Below are 24,119 nucleotides of genomic sequence, written 5' to 3'. Positions count from 1 at the left end.
TTATTCGTTTATCAGATCAACATCAGCAAAACTGTCTTTTTATGTGCTGCTTACTTTCAAAAAAAACCCCTACCACGCATATTTCAGTTCTCCCTCTCCACACCCCACACCCTTCTGCTGCTGTCCAGCTGGAACACATCAAGGGTCTAGAAGCCAAGTCAAATGTTGACCCCACCCTCCTCCATCCATTTTAAGGCACCTTCAAAGCCAGTACACTGATCTAGTTCAGCTTAGCCAACAACGCCAGCAAATCTGTTATTTAAGACTTTAGTGCTGGGTTTTTATAACTGCCCATTAATACAAGCTTTGATGTATGGTCAAAAAACCCAGCTGTAATGAGTTTCATCAGACTGCAGTAACCTTTCCTCAGAAGGTCTTTATTACTATACCTTCATAATCTTCGGGCCCAATACTTTTATAGAAGCATTCTTACTGAACCTCCTTAAAAACAGCTCAGCAACACTTAACACTCTTTCCCCAAAATTAAAAGAGCCAGTTATAGTTTTTCTTGAAGACACTTTTGCACCCACATTTTTAATTACATTTTGCTGTTAAGAGCATGCAGGCAATAGCTGTGCAAACTGAAAGACAAACTAATTTTCATTACAAAGTCCTTCAGACAGGATACAAAAGGATTTTGTAAAAGGACAAACAACTTACTTTGTTGCTCCCCTTTGCAGGATGCAGCACGGAAGAAAGAGGGGAAAAAAGAAATATTAGTTATATTTATTTTACATGCATTCAGCGTAACTTGTACAGTTCTGGAAATGGCTCAAACCAAATGAGGAACTGACTCAGGGAACATTACTGAATCCTGCAGTCAGACAGCTTCCAGGGGAGCACAGGACATTCACAAAGGACTTGAATATTCAGCAGAGCTGTTTTCCTCACTGCACAAACATTCTGACCCGGTGCAAATCAGAAGCAGCTCCTGGCAAGTCGCTGAATACAAATACAAGGGAGAAGAAAATGAGGCCTGAAGTGATCTAGGGATGGGATAGGATGGGATGGGAGGGCAGCCAGAGGGATTTTCATGTTTTGGTAACACTGAATTTCCAGTACTCAAAGCAACCAGCTCGGCTGAGCCTTCCACGACAGCCATTCCCTACAACTTGCCAGCTAATGGAAAGTTTCAAGATTCAAAGCATTTAAAAAAGCAAAAGTTGGATTTTTAGATTAGTAATAAAAATAAGGAGGAGATGGCATCGGGGGGCATGGGGGGAGAAGGAATGGGTGGTGCTAACAAGGTAAAGTGTGCAGAGCAAGTTACGACAAACATCTGGGCTATTATTTTGGTTTAATTGTGAGTTTTGCCATGAGCTGGCATGAACAGTGTATATTATACAGTGGGAAGCCAGCCAAAATAAACACCAGCCTACACCAGTTGAGAAATACAGTCTGGAAAGGTTAGTCACAATGTTGTAGTCATTTTTTAACAAAAAAAGGAGGGGTTTGGATGCATCGGTCCAGAAAGCCAGCAGCAAAGTCAGCTGGTAAATGGATATCCCATTTCAAAGTGAATTGGCCACAGGATGATTTATATCAAGCAAGCTGCCTTGCATATGGGTTGGAAAAATAAAAACACTGATTCATTGCTATCTGGGTGGCTGTCAAAGCCCACGGCCTCACAAAGGCAAATGGATTGGGAAGAAGGTGACTTGGAAACTGCAAAGAATTCAGAACAACGCTGAGGGCTGACCAGAGGTAATTCATGGGACAGTGAATATGGGAACACAGTCACTCTGTGCATCCCCATGGACAGAGGGACAGGGAAAATAAGCAAAATGAAGCAAGGAAATGGAGGAAGGGGGTGATATATGGCTTTTAAAATATTAAAGAGATTTGCTTAGGCAAAAAGATTATAAATCGAGAACCTTGGACTTTAAATGAGCAGGATTAAATGAGCAGCAGAGAATCCATGTTAGTGGTAGTAAGTACTGAGCCCCATCACCACTGTAACCAAACAATTGTATGTAGCACTACTAAAAAAAATCAACACAAAAATGAATATTCTTAGTGGAGAGATTTGCCCTTAGTGAGAATTCAGAACACAGCTCTTTAATTGGTGCCAGATTCCTACTTTTCCTTTAGTTTTCATTTCCAAGAAGCAGTTCTACTGCTGGTGCCAAAGGCCTGGATACTCAGAGCTCCCAGCTGTGCCTCACAGGTAAAAGAGAGAGAAGTTCACTCTGGGAAGGGGCTTAGGCACCTCTTTGCCTTTTTAACTCTGGGATCATGAAGTTGGGGGGAAGCACTGAAGTAAACTCAGGTTGCAGTAATTTCCTGGCAGTCCCTCCTACTAAAAACTACGGTCTCTGAATCTTTGGAGGAGAATAAAAGACTGGGGGGTGTCTCGAAAACAATTTTGTATTGTCAGAGGAAGTTGTGAAACTGAGAGGCATGCACAGTATTTTCATGAAATGCTGCTCATTTTTATTTAGGATCCAGTGGATCTTCTAAGGTACCTGGAGCCTTGGAGATTTTGCTTTGCAAAATTCAAAACTCTGAACAGCAGACTCACAGTCCACATTTGAACCTCCTTTAGGAATAAAGTTTTGGAGGCCTAGAGTAGCACAGAGCGTCTTTGCTGAACCGCCTGATAAACTACTGGGTGAATTTCAAACTACAGGCATTTGGAACAATAATATTTATTCTTTTATAATGTAAAGATAATTCCAGCTCAGAGGAGAACTGTATTTTGACTCCCTTCTACTTCTTTCAAGGAAGTCTCTCATCTTGCATCTAAGACTCCTTTGACAGATCAACTTTAAACAAAACCAAGAATTCTTTGTAAACATATTTTGAATACCAAGTATTTTTAGGGAGAAGGGAGAGACCGGAAGACAGAAGAGAAGTTCAGAAATCCAACTAGTCTGTCTTGTTTAGGGATAAAGTACCAGATATACCAGCATGATAAAACCATCACAGAACACAAGATTAAACCAGAGGCAGCAAGAGCCTTTTGTGAAATCATCATTAAAACCTAATCAAGAAAAACCCAAAGCAACACAGAATATTGGTCCAAGTAATTAATTAGGTAACCTCTCATAACAAATCCTTGTTACATGGCTTCTGATATTCTTAGGTAGGAACAGACCTACTGGAACAGACAACATACTGAAAAGTCACCAAAAATGTTTTACTTTTTAAAGGTAAAAAAAACCTGGTAGGTGTCCTGCTAAATGCATATTTGCACTATTCTCTAAAAAAAATTCATCATTACCATCATCTGTTTATTTCTATAACTGGAGAATCCACTAGTATAAGAATTTTTTCTTTATCTTTTTATGGCAGTCTTGAAACTTTGTGTGAAGAGAAGCTGAGCTTGTTTGCATGAACAGCTCCTGGAGGGGATGCAGACAGAATTGTACTGGAAACCATGCAGGCATCACAATCAAGGGAAGAAAAAGATGAAGAGAGAAGACAGCACTAGACCCTGGACTCAAGGAACCTGGCCTTCCCATGGAAAACAATTAGGAAGAAGAGCAAATTCATCAGAATCAAAGCATCATTCCTCAGAGCAGATCCTCTGATGAAGGCATCCAGCACTCACTGCAGAAAGAACTGTGCATTACAGAAACTTTAAAGGCTCAAATGCCAGGTAATTCTGCTAGTCAGCCTTCTCTTTGGATACATCTCAAACCTCCACTTGAAGTAAAATACCAAGATATCCAGGTCCAAAAAATATTAAATAGTAGCTGGACATATTCTGTTTCCCAACTTTCTGTCATTTCTAGTAAATGAATAGAGGCTTTTTTATTGTATCCTGTTCAATTTGCTCCACATGATGATTAGCTGAGTAAAATTGCCCTTGGAAAGGTTTAGCATGTGTTTCATACACAAAAAAATGATGCAGTGAATAAGTAAAATAAATATACATGATTGCCTGGAATGCTTCTGTCAGTTCTGTAATCCAGAGCTTGAGGGAATAAACTCTTCAAAGCACATCTTTACCTTAGAAAACATTAATAGAAACAATGAAGCTCAGGAAACCCCAAATTGCTCAATGCTTTTACTACAAGGATCCAATGAAAAACATGTTGGAAGGTTTGGTTTGTGGTTGGTTGGGTTTTTTGCATTGAGGTTTGACGCACAAATTGCTCTTAAAATATTTCATTATGAATATTTTAGAATTACCACAGTACAATGAAAAGGCTGCTCTTTGTTGAGATATCTGAAGACACTGTGTTTTCCCAGATGATATAGTTGTTTTTTTTGTTTCAAACAGAGCAGCTACTGGCAAACCAGTGAGCTTTTAACTTACTGAGGATTTATCAGGATAGACACCGGCTCGTAGCAGAGATGCCTTCCAGCTATCCACCTCCTCTTGGGAGTCACAGGCTAGCTCAAGGAAACGGTAATCCTTGTAAACATTCCTGGAACAAAGAGCACCACATTGTAAAACTAACATTTTACTACTCCCTATCATGCACACAGCATTTAAAATTAAAAAGCATTTGGGATCAGAAATTACTTGGTAATTGTTGTGGACAACAGACTTTATGGGACAGGTGCTTGTTTAATAATTACATGGAGTACTTAAAAATATCTTAGAATGCTACAGCACAGCTCTGGAAATAATAATCAGCCAAAAGCACCATGAAACTACTTAAAATCAATTTTCCTGCTTTTGCTAAAACAGAGCAGTTTTAGGGAAAAAAAAAGGGTGTTGTGAGGAAAAGGACAAACACGTAAGACATGCCAACATAACAGCACAGCTTGTGATGGATTGCTGCTGTAACAATAAATACCAAAATCATCACTGATGCAACTTCTTCCCATGTGAAGTCCTTTCAGTCCAGTTTATACCCTTTTCAGTTTTTAGACATCATCAGTAAAAGAGGAAAAAAACAGCAATGATAATCAAGATATTTTTAAACTAACAAAACAAACCTCAGATGCCTCTCACCATAGTAAGAAAACTGGGGCATGTTTAAATAAAACCACTTACAGGTAGTTCACATAATGAGATAAATACAGGGAATCACTTAATGGAAGAAAAAGAGAAAGGAGGGAAAATACATCTGTAGGAAGGTGGTACTTGTGAATTCTTCAATACACAGAACAGATTTTCCCCTTACGGTTTAGCCGTTAGTTTCTGAATTCCAATTCTATACACAGACCAGATCACTGTAAGTTTGTCAGCCAACAGTCTTTTTAGGAAAGGCCACAAGCTTAGCTGAAAAGAGTTAGGAAAGCACATTTTGCTAGATCTTAACAGTTGCACAAGAATCAATCTTCCATCCCAAGCAGACTGTTTTCTTCCCTGAGCAAGCTGTGGAGGAGAGGGGTTGATGGAGATTGCTTCACTCTCAATGACGAGGGGCCCTTTGGTTTCATTGTGCAGCTACAGAGGTCATTTCTCCCACATAGTCTGAGAGGGAAAAAACCTGAATTCACTGTAGAACAAGGAAATAAAGCTATTATTGTCACTGCCTAGACAAATTTCTTTAGCATTTGGGGACTGGTGGGATTTCACTGCCACTGCTGGAACACAACTGACTTGATGTAATTCCCACTCACAGAAGTGATTCTCTCTTAACCAACAATGGCACTAGGCAGCTCACAGCCTTGCTTTTTAGGGACAGTCTCAGGAAACAGGTTAAAAAAAGGTAAAAAAGGTGTAATTGAACCTGAGCATGAAGCAGCCATGACACCAAATCATTAAATTATCACCTATGAAACCACAGCAGAGCAACCACAGCATACCCACTCTGAAGAGAGCAAAATCAGGTATTTTTTAGCAGGCTCATAGGTTGAATTCAAAACTGCAAAGAATAAAGGACATACTCAAAATTATTTCCTTACGTTGGTGACTCAGTTCTCACCAAATTCAAAGGCTAAATCTGAGCACCAGGCTTGCACTACTCCCTTCAAAATTCCAGACTGGAGGTGCCACCAGGGCATTTCCTTCCCAAAGAAACCAGCCCCAAAGGTCACAAAGAGGCACTAACAGGCCTGATCCTACAGTTTAGCCAAAGCCACTCACAGGATTAATAACTGAAAGCTCTGTGGATTCTTTTATTGATTGAGAAATTTAAAATTAATCCTTTTTCTTCCCTGACTCCAAACGTACTAATCCTTTCTTAAAGCAAATAATAGCCTGGATGACTTTATCAGATGCTTTTACCTTAAACTGAGCAAACACCTGAATTTTATTCAGTTTGCAACATTGTGGAACTCCAAGTCAGCACTTACTGAATAAAAAGAAGTCAATTAAAAAAAAAAAAAAAAGTGGGAAAAAAAAAAGGCATCATGAAATTGCCAGAGGAAAAAAAGCTTTAATTTATTGTTAGGAAAAACTTTACTGAGATAAGCTTTTCTGGCTAAGATAACGAAGCAGCTATAACTTTGAAGAACTAGGAAGCTGAAATGGTAAAAGGGTACTCTCAGCAAAGATGACTAAAAATAACAATAGAGCAAATAAAGGCTGTAAAACACAGTGATAGGGAAGTTCCAAAAACACTTATCTGCAAGAGCAAAACAACATGACACCAGCTTGTGAAAACATTTTTTCAGGCCTGTCATGTTATATATTACACTCTTTGGCATTTTGTGGCTTGCTCCAAGCAGCGTGGCTGTGCGAGCAGGGATTTCAGCCAGGCCCTCCGAGCACGTGGGAGCTGACAGTCCTGCATTCTGCCTCTGTGTCAGGACTTCTCCTGGGGCTGGGGACACCTCATGGCCAGCAGCTGATGTCCCCACATCTCACAGGCTTTTCTTTCTCCCTGTAGGATATGAGAGCTCTTTTTTGTGCAGCTCATTCTATTCCACCACCACCACCAAAGACACAGCACATGTGAGGGACTGAAGGATGCACTCCCTGAGTGCTCCCAGGAATGTCCCAGCAGGGCAGGTGAGAGGATGCTTGTCTCCCCAGCTGGATTTCTTGCTGCTAGACTGCCCCTGCCTGTCTTTCTCCCAGAAAGGCTGACAAGCATAGGAACTTTTCAAAGGAAAAAAAAAGCCAAAGTTAGCTTCTTTCAGTAACTTCTTAAAAGTGTGTGTCCTTTTCCTGTTACCAGTGGAATCTTACAAAAACACATTAACATGTTTTACTCATTAGGAATCCACTGGCGTCTCATGGAAAGCTGTAAAAACGTTCTTGAAAACAATTCAGATTTTCTGTTTTCTTCTCTCTTCCACTTCTTAAAATTGCTGAAGACATCAGCACAGCACCAGTTACTACTCAAGCCTCACCTACATTCTCCATATGGAACACTGTGAAGTCATGTTCTCACCCTCATCTCTAGAGCAGCTAAATGGGATGTTGGACATCAAAGACTGACAGAATAAAGGATACCAGGAAAGATGAATTCTCAACAATACCAATCCTGCTGATATTCAGGCATCTGTAAATGTAAGGGACTGCAGAAACAAGACAGATACAGAAAATGGGGACATGCCTACAAGTACCATCTGCAAGCAGTATTTCCCTTGAACATTTAACATTTCTTAAATGTGAACACATTATTGAGGAAACTGCAAAGCTGTGTGCATCTACCACATCTACCCTACTCTGCTTCCTCCTGGAGTCTCATCACTGTAATTTAAATATTATTCATGGTTAATGAAAATATAACTATAGTGGCATATCTGGAAATCAACATAATTGTTGATTTCCAGATATGGAAACATACTGATAACAATGCCTTTTTTCCCCCGAGTGAAAAATACAAAAGGCTACCATTTGTTATCTGCAGATTATATTGTACTCTAGATAAATAAACCTCGACTTGGAACTGCATTTCCACTAAAAATACAACGTAATTGCTCATGAGGATGAACAGACAATTGGACTAAAAGCATCATTTCTAGTTCTGGAAGGTTCCACACTCAGGAGATGCCAGGCCTATCACCTCGAGGTTGAGCAGCCACCCAGCTGTGACTTTGCTTACCCTACAACTTCTTCACTTTATTTTAACCTTGATTTCTTGATTCCTTTCCCCTGTATATTTCAGGGCCTAATACAGAAATGTCCATAGGCGTTTCTTGGATTCCTCCCATCACAAGAGAATCCTAACAGGACTGGGTTAAGGTATTTGAAGTGCCCAAGAGGAAAGTGAGAAATGCCAGAGAAGTTTGAAGACTGGCCCAGCTGTGAGTTACTGAGATTTCCTTCCCACCTACCCTGAAGCCTGGGCTGTCAGCACTGCCTAGGGAAAGCTTGCCTGCCTATAAACCAAATCTCTGCAGTCCACGAGCAGGGAGTGAATAACACACCTGAAAATCACCCAGAAAGAACAGCCCTTGCAACACCAGTGGGATCCCTCCATGGTGGCTGCACATCAGAATGTGCTGAGCACGTCCACAGCTGTACATCAAGAGGGACTGTACCTCTTGCAATTTCTTAATACTAAGCTCAGGTTAAATATTTATCTCCAGCAAGCCTAGAAAATTTGGAAGGGCAACCACTGCAGGCACATTACAAACTCAGTTAACATGTGTGCTTATATATTAATGCATACTCACATATAACCATGTGCATGGAGAGCTTTTAGGCTGAGTTGGATCTGGATTTCACTAGCCAAAGTTGTACTGGATATGCATAAAGTTTCTTTTCATAGAGAGAAAATACAAACCAAGATTAATTAAAAATGCATTTATTCTTGCTAATGTGGGAGGAGACAGAACAACCCTTCCATAGCAAGAATAGTAGTGACATTTTTTAGAACTGGACCTATAAACTACTTGAATCCTGCAAGGAACACAAACCCGTATTTAGCTTCAGCAGTCACAGTGACACAAGAGAAGCTACTCACAGACTGCAAGATAAAGGAATATCTTCTTTTACAGGGATTTCAAAGTGATTTTTTGTAAACATATCATCTCTATTAGGATGGAAGCAGAATTGAACATTAGAAATCTAGAACTATATGCAAATTAGTCCCATTTTATTCCATGAAAAACACAAAAGATTGAATTCTTAGGCATTTCTCACTTGATTGAAATTGAAAACGTACAGAATATGGGTTTAATGAATAGTCACCTAAAATGAAAAGGGGAGAAAATAACAGAATCCACACACTCCAGCTGCTGGAAAAGGTAATCTTGGATAAAATTGTACATTTTCTATCTATTTAACCTGCAGCTCCACTGTGCACACTCTGCTTATTCAAATTTAGTCTTAGTCTGTGATTTTGGACACTTGTAACTGCACAATGGCTGGTTTGAGCATATGCACCTTTTTTTTTTTTTTTCCCCAAACAGGAAAGCTCTACCAAAAGCTCTGCAAATCATATATTTTGAAGAAACAAAAATGGCCATCTGCTCTGAGTTAACAGCAGTGACTAACATTTTCTATCAAGGCGTACCATTTCAGATCACTCCAGTGTGAATGCTAATTAAAATTAATTACACATGGCTCTGAAGATTCTTTTTTTCTTAATATCCAGAAAAGCCAAGGAGACAATCTCTGAGACAATGTCGTGAAATAATTACACTTAAGGATTTTGCTATCTGTGTCATTTGAGTGCTCTCCAAAAGCATATGAATCTTTTCAAGTACACACACCCAAAACACACAGAAACCCCCCCAACTTTCAGGTGCAAATGAACAGAAGATGTGCTGCTCAGTACATAGGCCAGCCTTGGCAATGAAGTATCTCGAGTCCTATATGTAACCCAGAACAGAAATGCAGCCAAAACTAACACCACACAGGCCAAAATCCACAGTAGTAACAGTGACTGCCACTAAAATATTCCAGCAGTCCCTGGAGAAGAAGGTTTGATGCCTTTGGTGGTGAGGGATGGAAGCCTGGCCTGGAATCTGCCTCGGGGCCACACAGACACAAAAGCTGCCCCCAGCTGTCAATACCTGCACCATACTCTCTCTTATTTGTCATGTAAAAAATACTTGTCAATAATGATAAAAGAGAACATATTCCAGAAAAAAAAAAACCTCAAAATCCCCCCAAAAAAAACCAAAAAAAACCCACAAACAAAAAAAAAAAAAAAAAAAAACCTACCAAAAACCCCCACCCTTTTTTTTTCTTTTTTTTTTCTTTTTTTTTTTTTTAATAAGGGAAAGCTGTTGGCAATAAAGGCTTGGGTTTGTATATTTTTCCTGTTCTTAAATATTGTATTCTCCAGCATTTTAGGAGATTGTTTAGAAATGTTAGCAGCTTTTTTTCTGGATTAAATTTGTAGGGGTTTTTAATTAAACAGATTCTCTCTCTTCCATTTCAAACAGAGAGGGCTCTGAATAGCTTACAGTCCAGCTCTTCCTGGAGCTTAGCTTTCTGAGTAATTCAAAAACAGTAACTAAACATACATCTCATTTTAGGCTTTCTCCTTTAGCCTGGCTTCTATCCAACACCTCCTCTGACCCGGTCTCCTTTCACTAGTTCCCTTTATTTTGGCTCTTGCCCAATTTCCCTTATATATGGATAGCAGTTAACCCGTTGCTGCCCATGGCCAAAAATTCAGAACTTAACAGTTCTAGTTTCTGGAGTCCCAGAAACAACTTGTCCTCCATCCCCTTCTAGAACAAGCCAGAGCCAACACCACCTATCCAAAGCAGGCAGTGACACCTCTCACTGAGCAGACACGTTGTCATTTCCTGGGTCCGACCAGACACAGCTCTCTGTGCAACATGATTCCTGACAGAGAGAGCGTACTCAGGAGTCAGTAGCTACAACTCCGCATCTGGCAGTTCTATTTTCAGTCCTATTGTGTGCCCTCAAAATGGCCTTTTGCTCGCTCTTCTCTGGACATTCATCTGTCTGTCAGATTAAAGAACTGTTTTTACAGACAGGCGGCTCTGGAGCAGGGATGGCAGATTCTGCTTCATGATTCCTGAGGGGCATTTTGCTCTCAGGAACCCGCTCTTGTGAAAGCAAAAGGAACAGTTCTGTGCTTTGCACTCCTCCTCACACCCCTGTATCACACTGAACCACAGGGGTGAGGAAAGCAACACCACTACTCAGTTTCATCTGGGTCCTGGTGAGGCCTCAGATTTTAACTTTTATATTTTTCAGATTCTGTGCTGCTTTAGTGTGTGGGTCTGGGCTTCACATTAGGGGATGGTGAGCTCTCTGCACAGAGTAGGGAGACAAAACAATTCCTTCTCCAGCTGGGGACCAAGGACCAGTGATCCAAATCTCAGCCCAAGAGCACAAACACCGTGGGCTGAAGAGAGAAAAACAAGGATGGGACTTCATGGGCTGGAGCTGTCATTGGACAATGAACTCCAATATGCAAATGGAGCAGAACTGATAAAAGTGAGAGACCTTGTGACCGGTCGTGACCATTTTGGTTCATCTTGGGTGCAGCCCTGGCTGGGCTCTTGTGCTACCCAAGGTGGATCCATTGAGGCCTCCTAATAAATCCCTACTTTATTCTTTAACTCTGTCTAGCCTCTCTTCTAGGCCAGCCTCCACTGGTTGGGCAGGAAAGGAAAAGACACAAGTACTGGTGGCCACTTCCTCTGCAAGGAAGGCAGAATTTCACACATGGGTTCTGCTTGTCTGGCTCCAAGGAAAGGAGTGAGTCTGAAGAGGAGCAGAGGAAGGCTGCTGATCAGGGACTCTCCACCGGGTAACCCCTCCTCACTCTGTGGTTGCTACTCCCACTATTGGTAGAGAAGGCTTGAAAATTCACCAACTTAACAAACACTTCAGCCTACTCCCATTTATAACCACCAAAACCTGTACCTAGTAGAATCCCTGCTCCTCTAAAAGAGAATTCATCTCTTCAGAGTTGGAGAAGAGGTGGAAAGAAGATTTTTCTCTGCTTCTAGCAAATGAAGACAGGTTTTTTAACTCAGCATCATTTCTTCAATTAAAAGGGAAGTAGTATATAAATTGAGGTGTAATACAGTAATTTAACAATTTATTGACCAGTAAATCAGGAAAAAAGTATAATTAGGTTACTGCAAAGGCAAGAGATTACTTTAGAACAACCGACAATCTGTGAAAATAGTACCATATGGATCAAAAGGACAAGATCAAAGACTGTTTGCCCCTCTCAGGTGAGACAGAGAGGTAAGACTTGCACCGATCCTTAAGGGAGACCCATATAAGACTACAGTTCTTGTCCCAGGCTATAGCACTTGGGTAACAGAAAAAGCACTAAGAAGTGAATAATTTTTATGAGAAATACATGGAAATACATGGAGAATAAATCAAGTATTTGGAATTAAATCCTGTAAGGACAGTAAACTTTCTGAGATGGACAGAATTTGTTTTCTGTGTTCTTGAGCTCTGAACAAGAGTTTTACCCACTCAGCAATGAGAACATGACAGGTTAATCTACTGAATGTGAGCTGAGATGCTGACAAAATCCTCTCTTCTCCATTCTCAGCTCTGCCTAGAAAGTCAGTGGTTACATCTACACAACTTCACAGTAAGCTCTACAGCAGTACTGCAAACATTCTTTCTTTTTCTATAGCATAATTATTTTAAAATAGTCAATACACTTGATCTCTTTTTCCAGTCTAAAAAAAACCAGACTTGCCACGAGTTTCCTGTGGAGAAGATGAACACAGACTAGCACTCACTTGATGGCTTTAGGTTAGACACACACTACTTGAACCCACAGCTCAACTTCAGTTACTAAAGGCAGGCTCGGGCAGATGGATGCAGCCAAAATGATCCAGGAACCACAGGGCACTCACTCGAATTCACTTTGGTCTAATATCTACTGCTCCTAAGGTAAGGAAACTAGAGGAGTCCATTGCAAAGGTCTTCCAGAGTGTCTATAAATTAAGTAGATGGCCCATTCAAAAACTTTAAATGTGTGACTTACTTTGCATAAAAACAAACCTAACCTCCCTGTTAAGTAATACTGTAACTATTTCAGGCAAAGTTTTCCTTTTCCCACACTCACCATTTTTTTGTTGTTTTTTTAAAGATTTAATTAGAAAGCAACACGAAAATAATTTAATTATTTCACAACGCAGCCTTTTCATAAACACACAATTATGTTCATTTCATGAGAATTTATCTTCACTGTGAAATCAATCGTCACAGTCTCCATTTACTCTACATTACCAAGTCACATTTGATTCCTGTCAGAGAACTGTTGACTTCTGCAGTAAATCAAAATGACAGATACTGTTAGTTTCCTTCTCCATCTACCCCCCAGTCTCAGCTAACTCAAGATGGTTTTTCCTTCTATGCAGTGAAATGAGTATTTTCCTGGTAACTATATTTCAGAGCTGGAAAGGTTTTCATAAATGGAAAAAATGCAGTGCATAATCCAGGAAACTATTGAAATGTACAGTATCAGAAACATATGGCTGGAGCAAATACCTATGCAGTGAGGGGCTGGGAATGAAAAAGAGAACAAGCTTATTAAAATTCTTCTCCTAAAGGGTTTTTGTTTGAAAATTAAAATAATTTAATTGAACATTAAGAAAGATTTCATAGTCAAGGAAAAACATGCTGCAGATTATGGGGGAGCGGAAAAGAGATACAGAATAATCTCCATGCTATCATGGAAGCTGGAACAGATGATTTTGCCTTTGTTCTTTAATGCTCTACATCTTAAATAGCAAAATGGTTCCATAACCAGAACCCTCAGTGGGCAGACTTCGAAAGCTGATTTATTTCTCAGTTGCTAAGGTTTTTTTAATTAAAAAAAGCAACCACTCCACCAGCTCCCAACAAAAAAAAAGCCAGCCAGAAACTAAGTAAATTTTTTACACGATCTTTGAAAAGCAAGACATACATACACAGAGATCAGAAACCAGGATTCAACAGATTACCACAAGGTAAACCAACAATAAGAATTCTTATTTCAATGTATCTTTATCAATTCCCTCTTTCAATTTCCTTAAGAATGTGGGATAGGGAACATCCCCAGCCAGATCAAACTACTCGAGAACCAATATTCCTGTTTTTGCTGACACATCTATCAATTCATGATTCAGTGGAAAGTGATACTAATCTTGTTTTGATCAATTTGTGCCAGGAGGCAGATTTTTAGAAATATCAAAAATCAGCTGTTTTACAGTAACAGAGAAATTGCTGTTTTAATTAGAATTCAATAAATATTTCTTCAAAAACAACTTCTGCTTCCCTTAAAGCTACAAGACTGACTCCATGATCTGCCTCTGCCAAGGCAAAGGTATTTTGTGGTCTTACTGCTGTGCTGTCATGTCTTAACATGCCCATGTGCATGTAAGGATGTTTTTAGAGCAGCTTGCAGAGGCTGCAGGATCTACTCAGAGCCCAAAGAGGCAGGGCTATTACAGACACGGCAAACACTTTAGACATCTGATTTTGAAATCCTTGATGTCTAGTATGGATGAAGATGAAGGGAAAATGTGAATGTCCAGCTATATACCACCTAAAAAAATCCCAAACTTGCCAATGGAAATGCTTCTCTTGGATTTTCACAGCAGTTCAGTGATTAATATTTATTATGATGATAATATTCAAAGCCATTAGTTGAACCAAAGGAGAAACAATGAGTTAAATTAACAAATTCCTCATTGAAGTAACCTAATATGTCCAGCTGCTATCAAGCCACCAGGACAAATTTACCTTTCTTGATGGATCCACACATATCTACAGCCAGAATCATCAGAATTACATTCATTTCCAGCATCCAAAGATCATTTCTGTTTTTAAGAACATGAAAAGCTTTTCAAAGCTTTTTTCTGTGCTCCAGAAACACAAGTGGTCAAGCATTTGAAATGTTATTCCCAGCTAGTATGTGTGTGACATGCTTTCAAAGGGCATCTCCTGGCAGACCCTGCAGGCTGGCTGAGGTGGCAGCAGACACAGGCAGAGCCTTCCTGGGCTGGTTCAGGCTGAGACTGACATTGTGTCCTCACATTCCTGGGGTCAGCAGAAACCTGACAGCCCAGAAATCCCATGCTTTGCTTTTGCTTTGCAGGAGGGAGGGGCACTCCTTGCTTCTAAAATTCTGGCCACAGTGTCTGGCCGGACTGGGAGCAGAGACAGCTGCCTCTGCAGAGAGCCACATCCAGCCCTCCTCCTTTTGAATATCTGAAGGCAATGCCAAGCTTTAGAGATGTGAGGGACAATTAGGTGTGAAGGAATTTAGCAGAAGAGGGAAACAAGGATATCTATCCATGCTACATTTGCCTGAAAAAAAACTTACAGACATTGCCCCTTATCTGCTAAAATGCAATTCCCCTGAGACAGCTCCAACTGCAACTCTCCTTGTCATTTAAAAAAATAAAAATTACACGTCACTTTTATGTCTTTTTTTAACATTTAAGGAAACTGAGCTGGCTGTGCTTCAAGACTAGCTTCCATAGAGCACCCGCACCACTTAAAACAGAGAAGAGTCTGAGAGGGAAAGTGTGGGGCAAAAACTAAAAGGCAAAGATTTTACTAATTCAAGAAATAGAGGAATCTAATTTTTCTCCATTTAGCAGTGTCTAAACACAAACAAACAATCAAATGAGTCCCAAGGTTAGTGACAGGCAAGATTTTCCACTGGAGAAAGTGAAAAGCAATGACGCTTTTGTGATTTACACCAGTTGAATCTGGTCACAAGGTACAGAAGTCATGAATGTTTTGGTAAGCCTAGGTGACTGCCAAACAAAACAAAAATAGGATCAGGAGATGATTATTCAGCCATAAGGAAGGACTGGCTGACTCATCATGGAGCTGTTTCACCCCACGAGTGGCTTGGAGGACACCAACCTCTCATCCCATGGTTATGCAACAGCCAAGCAGCAGATAAATCAAGAATATCAAGACCTTGTGTACTCAACATGGTGGAAACAGCAGAACTGCACTCACAGTTATTAAAATGCTCAGCTAGATACTATTTGAAAGAAGTATCTGCAGAATAGCACATTTTCTTACCTCTGCTCTGTGTTAAACAATGCAAAGATGTGTTTGCTGGACATGAAGCTCTTTTCAACATCTCGCACTTTCAAGTTGTCCAAAGGCAGCATGTACTTCTTCTCTTTTTCCTAGGAAAAAAAAAAAAAAACGAAACACCACTGTGTGAGAAGAAGCCTGATGTCAGCAAGATCTGTTGAATTGGTAATGACCTTGGAACATTTGTTATCATAAGGAAATACCCAAATTTAAATGTCTGCTTATCTTTCATAGACCTACCTGCAAGAGAAATGAAACCTCAGTTTCAGTTCTGTTTTTCACTGACCCTTTTAAAACATCTCCTAATAAAAAAAGTTCACCTCAAACACATAAACATAACATTTGTTATTTTTCATTCCTCTGAATTCTAAAAAGGCAAGGGTCAGACTTCACTAAAATAAAAGTGTCTGATCAAAAAAAACCTATGTTTGCACAGCAAGAAAAGTAACTGGTGATATAAGTGACATAAGCTCTACTTTGCTGCTATTATTAATTATTTGAGCATGGCATTCAATAAACCCACACATAAACTTTCATTCTGCCAGTGAAAAATACAAAACCCATACAAATCAATCAAAGTAATACCACATACAAACAAAATCAGACCCAAATCTAACCAGTTTATTTCTGCAAACAGGAATGAGTTATTCACTCTTGCTGTAGCCAAATCCTTTGCGATTTCATCACAGCCCTCATTTACAGCACAATCACTGCAATTTCACCTTTTTCAGGTTTCTTCCTTCACTTCCAATTAAGAACTAGCAATGTTCCCAAGGTAATTTCTTATGTCAGAACAAAAAGAACCCTGAGATTATTAGCTGTTTTCATTGTGTTAAACTTCTTTAAGTGCTTGCACTGCTGGGTAAGCTGAAGCTAACCTCTCCAGTTTGCTCTGCAAACACACCTGACGTTAAATAGAAGGATCCAAAGACAAGAGGTGATCCTCAAAGCTCTCACTCTGGGCTTGCATCTCACGACAGCACTGCTCACAGGGTTACTAACAGCACAGTTTAACAGCTTCTAAAAGCCATCAAGGTACTGTTAAGGCTGGTGCCACTATGGCAGCAATGGAGTGAAGAGAGGCTTTATGCCCTGGCATTCTTCCAGTGGATGCTAAATGGGGTTTTCATGACTTTGGCTACCCAATGACCCTACAGAACTTCAATAAATCACCAAAGTTAGAGAGCTTAGATTCCTTCACAGTCCCTTGTCAGGCAGCATGAAGCAAGGCTGACTGGCCTCTGCCCAGCCACCACCAGAGCCAGCTCTGAAGTCCAGCACCACTGCACTTCCTGAAGTATTCTGGGCTAGAACATCACTCATGGGGGTTGGCTCAGGAAGAAATATGCATGGGACAACAGTTTATTGTATGCCAGGAAACAGGACAAAGGGACAAACCAAACTAGGACTCAGTCTTCTCTGTGAGTGTTTCCCAGAATACACCAAGCAACTTGCAGTGCACAGAACTGGAAGATGTCCTGGCTGGGTTGAACGTGTGTTCTGTGAGGGCAGATGCAATTCATCTTGGCTGAGCTTCAGCAGATTGCAAAACTCAGCTGGATGAGAAAGGCCCTAAGAGTGAAACTATAAAAATACCATGACATGGCCAACAAAGGCTCACTTTCCTAGACAGCCTCCTAGCAGGCCTCAGGAGAGGAAAAAGCAGATTTCAAAAACCCTTCTGGAAAAGCACAGTTTCTCTTGCTGTTGAATACAAAGGTTATCAATTTCTGTGTATCACATAAAAAGCATCTGATGGATGTTGAAACTTAACATAAATATGCCATATTACCCTAGAAATTATTCCTCACAAAGGAAGATACATAGGTATATTCTTCACTCCCTCACCTAACAGCTGCTCCCACGGAGGAGTCTTGCTCCGTGCCACTCTGTAGCTGTTTATCACAGCTCAGGCTGTGATATTTTCTGCTTCCAGAATCTCTATGGTCTGAAGCCCTGGGGCTCTCCCAGCAGGAACTGTATGCTACCACCCACTCAGTGAGAATTACCACTGAGACAAATAAAACTAAGCCATTTAAATTCATAATTTATCAATTTAAAAAACTGTAAACAACACTAAATGATGATCTTATAAATATGCATGCATGCAAATTAGAAGTACATATCCTCTAATACTGATTTGTATTGATATGATCTCTTTTGCTATTATAAATTTATGTCCTAACTAGTATAGTAAATAAAAGGATAACAATGTATTATCTCTGCTGCTATGACAAACGGACACACACTTGAAAAATACTGTAGCATATATTAAACCTTTTATCAAAAGCAAATATTGTCTTTTTCAGCTGAAAGCTGGACTGCAAGGCAATGTAAGATACTTTGTATTCTATGTCAAAAACTTAAGGCAGGACATACAAAATCTTTTGGGCAGAAATATTCCATTTGGGCAGATATATTCCACCAGAGCTAAGGAAAAAACTCCAAGATATTTAATTTTTTTCTTTAAAACTTATCTTTCAGTATTACAGAACAGACTTATCATGATTTACTATTCAATTACTGAAAATTTTAGAAGTTTCTGATGAGATGTTTCTTCTGATAGACACTATTTACTGACAAACCAAGCAACCACAGATGAATAAAAATAGAAACTGATGAAAAAGCTATACCAAGAATCTGACTGTCTAAACAAAAATTCTACAAGAGGGAAAGTTATATAAATGTTTGATGCCAAACTGTGAGAAAGTGTTTCTTCTGCACCACCAGGAAAAAGGAAATGCCTACTGAAGGCTAAGAAGTGGTTGGTATTTATTTACATGGCCTCCTACCCACATGCTGAGACAGGGCAGTTTCCAAGAAAGGGAAATCACAGGGTGCCTGTGATTGAGGCAAACAGAGTCACACAGGAGAGATCAGAGCTAAATACTGCTTAATTCCAGGAGAAAGGTATTACTGTGACATTAAAGTGTGGCAGCAAAACTCACTGCAATTTTATTTTCCCTCCAAAGTGGGAGAGAATATACAGAAATGGAGCATGAGCTAACTGAACAGCAGATGAGCCCAACATTTCAGCCTAAGCTCAATTAATATTATGTTATGGTAGGGCAAAAAAAGCTCCAGCCAGGACTGTTTGTGCATGTTTCCCATCCTGAGAAGCTGAAGCATAAGAAACAGGGAATGCACGAAGCCTGGGAGGAATGGGGCTAGGCACACTTCGACGAGTGACTACATGCACATAACTGTGGGTCCAGTTTGTCCCCCTCAGCATTTGTTCTTTTTTATTTATAGATTTTTATTTTTATAAAGGGGCAGAGAACTTCAGCGTGACATGAGGGGAAAAACCAGCACATGCTGATCTCACGTAGAGACTTCGCCTCTCTTTTTCCAGAGTAGAGGAGAAGAAGGAAAAAGTGGGAGGTAGAATGGCCCATTCCTGTCCCTGTGACATGAAAAAAAATTCCCCATACTCCACCTTAGAAAAACAAATGAACCTGCTGGCATGGGGAGGCCTTCCCACCCTGGAGACGATGTTTCACCACTCGTGGGCATAAGTAGCACTCACATCCTTAATGGACCAGTTCTGTTCTCTGACAGGCAAGGGAGCTGCCAGGAACTGACAGCATGATGTAAATATGCCATATTACAACTGCCCCTTCCTTCTGCACTGTTTAAATGTACTAAAAATAAATACTGCTCAAGTCCAAAATGGCACAAGGGATACAAAAAATACAACAGCAGCTCCCCTTCCCCCAGCAGGGTCTCAGCCAGCACTTCCAGGCTAATGAACTTCACTGCATTTTCAGCCAGGGGCAGGAACTGCTTCAGAAAGCGTTCTGTGCTTTTGGAACTTTCAGGCTCAGTCAAAACAGCAAAAGAAACCTTGGACACAACATCAGCAAAACAGATAAGAGGAACAGAACTCCCTTGCTTCAAAGATAGAGCTTGTTTAATGACTTCAGCTTCTTCCAGCTATCAAAGGTGGTTCTTCTGTCACTTCAGGCTGGCTAAGGCACAGCAGCAGCAGCAGCAGCAGCAGCAGCAGCACAGGCTCTTTTCCACTAGACAACAGAATTCAAGTTTATGCAGCACATCTCAAGCACACGATGTTCAGGTTCTGAAATGCAGGATTGAGCCAAGCATTGGCCCAATTGCACTTTCAGCAGCATCAAGAGAATTGAGCTGGTTTGCTCACCACTTACCAATGTCTTATAGAACACCAGCTTTGAAATGGAGGGTCATGACACCAACCAAAACCTGTCTATATGGGGACCCCAAGTTCAAAGAAATCAAGCTCCCAGCTGGAACAAAGGCTGGTTTACAGCAGGATTCATTCTCTGCATCAGCTGACAGCACACATCTCAGGAGTATTTACTGTGCACTGAAAGCAAATATAGATATCCACAAAATGCCTCTGCCATTAGTATGAGGCATTAACAAGTATTAGGCATTGATTAGGCAAAAGAGTGAACTGCTTTAAAATCATAAACTGAGGAAGAACAGCTTTGAAATAAAGCTGGGGAACAGCAGATAAAAAACTTAGTATTTCTGCCTTTGGACTAGGTTTCCAGACCAACACTGTACTGCTCTCTGGATTTGTTCTGCAGTCATACTCAGGGATAATGCTTACCTGACTCAGGCATCGTGCTCAACCTTGTTTCTGCCAGAGCCAGTGATGGCAGGGCATCATTAAATACCCTGCAATCAGGGCTCTAAAATGTGTAGATGGAACACCCAAGCCAAGCAGTTAAGCAGCAGAGGCAGAAAACAGTCCCAAAGCAAAGCTATTGTACAGTACTGTACTATTTTATATGGTCAGAGCAATGTCCACATTCTACAGAGACACAAGAAGCAGTGGCCTGTGAACCTGCTGAGCCAGAGCGATCCTTATTAAAGAAAGGAGAAGAGAAATAATAGAAATGTAAGGAACTGCTGGTGGTCTGTGCCTGTTTACTCCCAAAAAGGAAAGGCTCAGCCTTGTTTACACCTCAGAGCTCTGGCTGCCAGTGCCAACAGCCTACACTGTGGCACTTGAGGAAAGTGAAAACTATTAAGATGCCTCATAGCAACCTTTATAGTATTCAAATCAATATCCAAGAGTTTACCACATTCTGACTTTAAATATACCAAGAGAATTTTCCTGTGTTTCTGTTTCAGTTTATATTTCTCTCTCAGTTGACAAAGCCACACAATATCTTCACAATGGTCTCTGCTTCATCACACTTGGCTTTAAAGCATACTTTGAAAAATGAAGCATGAGATTCTCAGACACTACTGCAACATTCTGAAGAAAAATGAAGCAAGTTATTTTATTACAGACTACTTAGCAGTGTGGGATTGAGGCCTAAGCATGCTCCTGGGTACAGATGTAGAAAACATAATTCTAACACATCTATAAAATGAAGAAAGAGCTGCTTTACCAGAAAAACAATGTGTACCTAAATATTCTAACATTTTTATGAAAAGCACTGCAAAAGAATACTTAATATGTTGCAGATGAGAACATGTTTTTTCCATCTATGCACCTCTCCCCTCCAATCTTCTAGAGTCAACTCCAAATTGAAAATTTCATGACAGAAATGTGACAACGGCCCAGGCTGATAAGCTGGGCTGTTAAAAGAACAGAACACAAATACCAAATCTTCTATTCCTTCAGTCTTCCAAGTCTTTATCTTTTACCATGGTCAAAATATTGAGTTTCTTATATAAATCAAAGCTGAAAATGCCAAACCTGAAGCTGTAGCTGAAAGAAAGATCTCATGACAGAACCAAGCTATTTCAGGTTTCAGTTATTATCTTTCTATATTTTGCATTTGTACTATTTTTTTCAGTAAATTATGCATACTTTTGGCAATTGCAAATTTTTTCCAATCTTTTGGTATCTTTTTCCACAACATATTATTAAAAAATTTTAAGAGCCTAACAAGGCTGCTATATATCTCTGCTATTCCTTCAGAATTCAGTTATGGGACTAAACCTGATGCTAACGGTAAATCAGTCCTCAGTCTGGCCTAATTGTTCATTTTACAGAGAGTCACTCATTTCCCACAGTGGTTTTCTCTCATAAGAACCAGCCTTATATTTGTTTCTGCATTTTTCTTTCACCCAATTTTTTTCAGGAATAGAAAAATGAGCGTTCACAACTCTGCATTTGAAATACTTCAACAAGAAATGGTCACTGGTTCTCCCTTGAAAGCAGTTTTCTATCCTGCCACATTCCAAGACTTCCCAGAAGGACATCAGGACAGGCTGTCTCTACATCTCTGTTTTTCAGGATAGGTTTCCAGGGAGCTGAAGCTGCAGTTTGAATTCCTACAGCACACCCCAGAGCAGAACCTCACAACACCCCTTCTCAGAGTTAGGTAGCCCCAGATTCCTCCTTCTCCTTGCCTGGAAGAGAGGATGGGCACAGAATCCCTGGGGAGAGCTGAACTGTCAGCCAAGCTGCCCTGAAGTGGGAGCTGACAAACCTGCTGTACCTGCCTGATTCCATGGGGCTGCTGCCTGCACATCTTTTCCCAATTTCCCTCAGTAATGAGGGGGGCTGTCTAGTCATCCCATTGCAGAGTCTGAATGGCTGCATTAAATAAACAAATAATTTTTAAAAGAAGGAAATCTAGTAATTCCACTGGTACTCCCCCCTGCCTTTACAGAATCAGCGCATCAAACACAAGGGCAGTAGTTCCTGGAGTATATAACAAATTCAATGTTAAGTTTGCCCCTCTCCAAAAGAGGTGTTTATTATCACAAGTGAAGGGCTGGTCTTTCACTGCTCTGTGCTGTCAGTAAAAGGATCAATCTGAGAAAGGGCCTGATGAAGAGGAAATCTCTGTTTAGCTCCTATTAGTTAGGATCTTGAAAGGTCATTTTGAATTTGGGAAATCTTGTCTGGGAAAGAAGCCAGCAATTCCTCTGAACTGAAGTGATGTTGGCATTTAAAACTGAGAGAAAGCCCTGACTGATGATCCAGTGACAGTCTGGAAAAATTCTGCTGGATGCGCCAGGCGGCTGCTCCAAAGGTAGAGGGGGATAAATGTATCCTCTGACCTTTTTATCCCTTGCTAGGAAGACTGCTTAGGACAGCTTGTTTTTCTCTGCTGGTGCTCAAGTTTTTGTTTTTCACTCCTCACCTCTGCAGACCATCCAACAACCACAGTGGTTTGTGGGAGCAGCAGTGGAGGATGAAGGAGCAGCAGGCACAGAGGGACAGTGACACACCAGGGTCTGTGAGATCAGGCTTCTCCACTGGCAATCTGCATTAACAATTTTCATTATCACATACATATGTGTGTGTGTATAAAAATACTGTGATAAATAAATAAATAAATATTTATGTATGCATGTATCTATGTATACACACATATGTTGGTGGTGGGATTTTTTTTCATTTACAGAAAAAAACGTAATTCTTGAAACCTCTTCTCTTTGAATTGAAGTGCAGCTCAGATTTCAGTCTTGGAAAGGTGAAGGTCTGGGTGGATGAAGCTCTCTAGGTCTAACGATCTCTTGCATTAGGAATACTAAGAGAATATGGAAAAAACCCAAGTAAGTTCAGCTTCCTCAAAGCCCTTAACTTGAAGACAGAAAGGGAATCTTTCATTTATAAGCCTCCTGAAATTCCCTGGTAGGCACATGAAGAAGATGCACCTTTGATAAGGTACCTTTTTGTCTGCTGGAAAGGCATTTCCTAAAACTCCTCTTGCTTTTTATCTATTTCAGCTTCTCTAAAGTGAGCCCTAGAAAAGCTTAAACTCAGGAAGCCACCAGAGCCTGGGTACCAAGAGAAGTATCTCCAGAGACCCCTCATCCTTTGTGTATGCAGAAAAAAGATCTCCTGCGAGACGTAAAATGATAAATCTGCAATTACATAATTCTGTAAAAAACATTAAGCAGGATTTTCCTGAGGTGATGCATCTGTCTCTGCAGGGCTCCTAAACATGCAACATAATGCACACACACAAATTAGCTCATGGCACTTATGCTGCTCTACTTGCTTGTTATCATTAAAAGCTTTCAGACAGCAATCAATTTCACTGTGGTTGAGATTACTGCAAAATGCATTAAGAAGTTCACGCCTGTGGCAATGGTCATTGAAAATATTTTGGAAAGCATCCCAGAAGTGTAAGACTTTTTCCAGACATCCGAGAGAAACTCTGCTGTGACAGAGCTTCTGGTGTCAAGACTTCTCCCCCAGCACCCCTCCACTTTAGTTGATTTTTTTTAAATAGCAGCACTTTTTGAAAGGTACATTTCAGTTTTTTCCTTTTTTTCTTTTTCTCTCTCTTTTTTTTTTAATTGAGCCAAGATACTTGGGTCATGGAAAACATTAACTTCTGAGACAACTGTCTGAAGC

The 24,119-nt window shown here is 40.3% G+C and overlaps 1 protein-coding gene across 6 annotated transcripts in view; it reads right to left on the bottom strand.

The window, feature by feature from the left end:
• The window catches only part of DNM3 (dynamin 3), a 171,731-nt gene that overhangs the window by 51,441 nt on the left and 96,171 nt on the right, over positions 1-24,119 (bottom strand). For all 6 annotated transcript variants that reach the window (XR_005953821.1, XM_041420217.1, XM_041420220.1 and 3 more), the window contains 2 exons: positions 15,788-15,897; positions 4,265-4,376 (listed from right to left, as the gene is read on the bottom strand). Coding sequence is in view for 5 of the 6 variants with exons in the window: in XM_041420217.1 (XP_041276151.1) it covers positions 4,265-4,376; positions 15,788-15,897 (222 nt within the window). In the remaining variant the exon portion in view is untranslated. The remainder of the gene's footprint in view (positions 1-4,264; positions 4,377-15,787; positions 15,898-24,119) is intronic.

This window comes from Onychostruthus taczanowskii, unplaced genomic scaffold (genome assembly GCF_017590055.1).
Source record: "Onychostruthus taczanowskii isolate IOZ18803 unplaced genomic scaffold, ASM1759005v1 scaffold63, whole genome shotgun sequence".
In the NCBI taxonomy this organism is placed as follows: domain Eukaryota; kingdom Metazoa; phylum Chordata; class Aves; order Passeriformes; family Passeridae; genus Onychostruthus; species Onychostruthus taczanowskii.
This window is presented reverse-complemented; position numbering and strand designations above follow the sequence as displayed.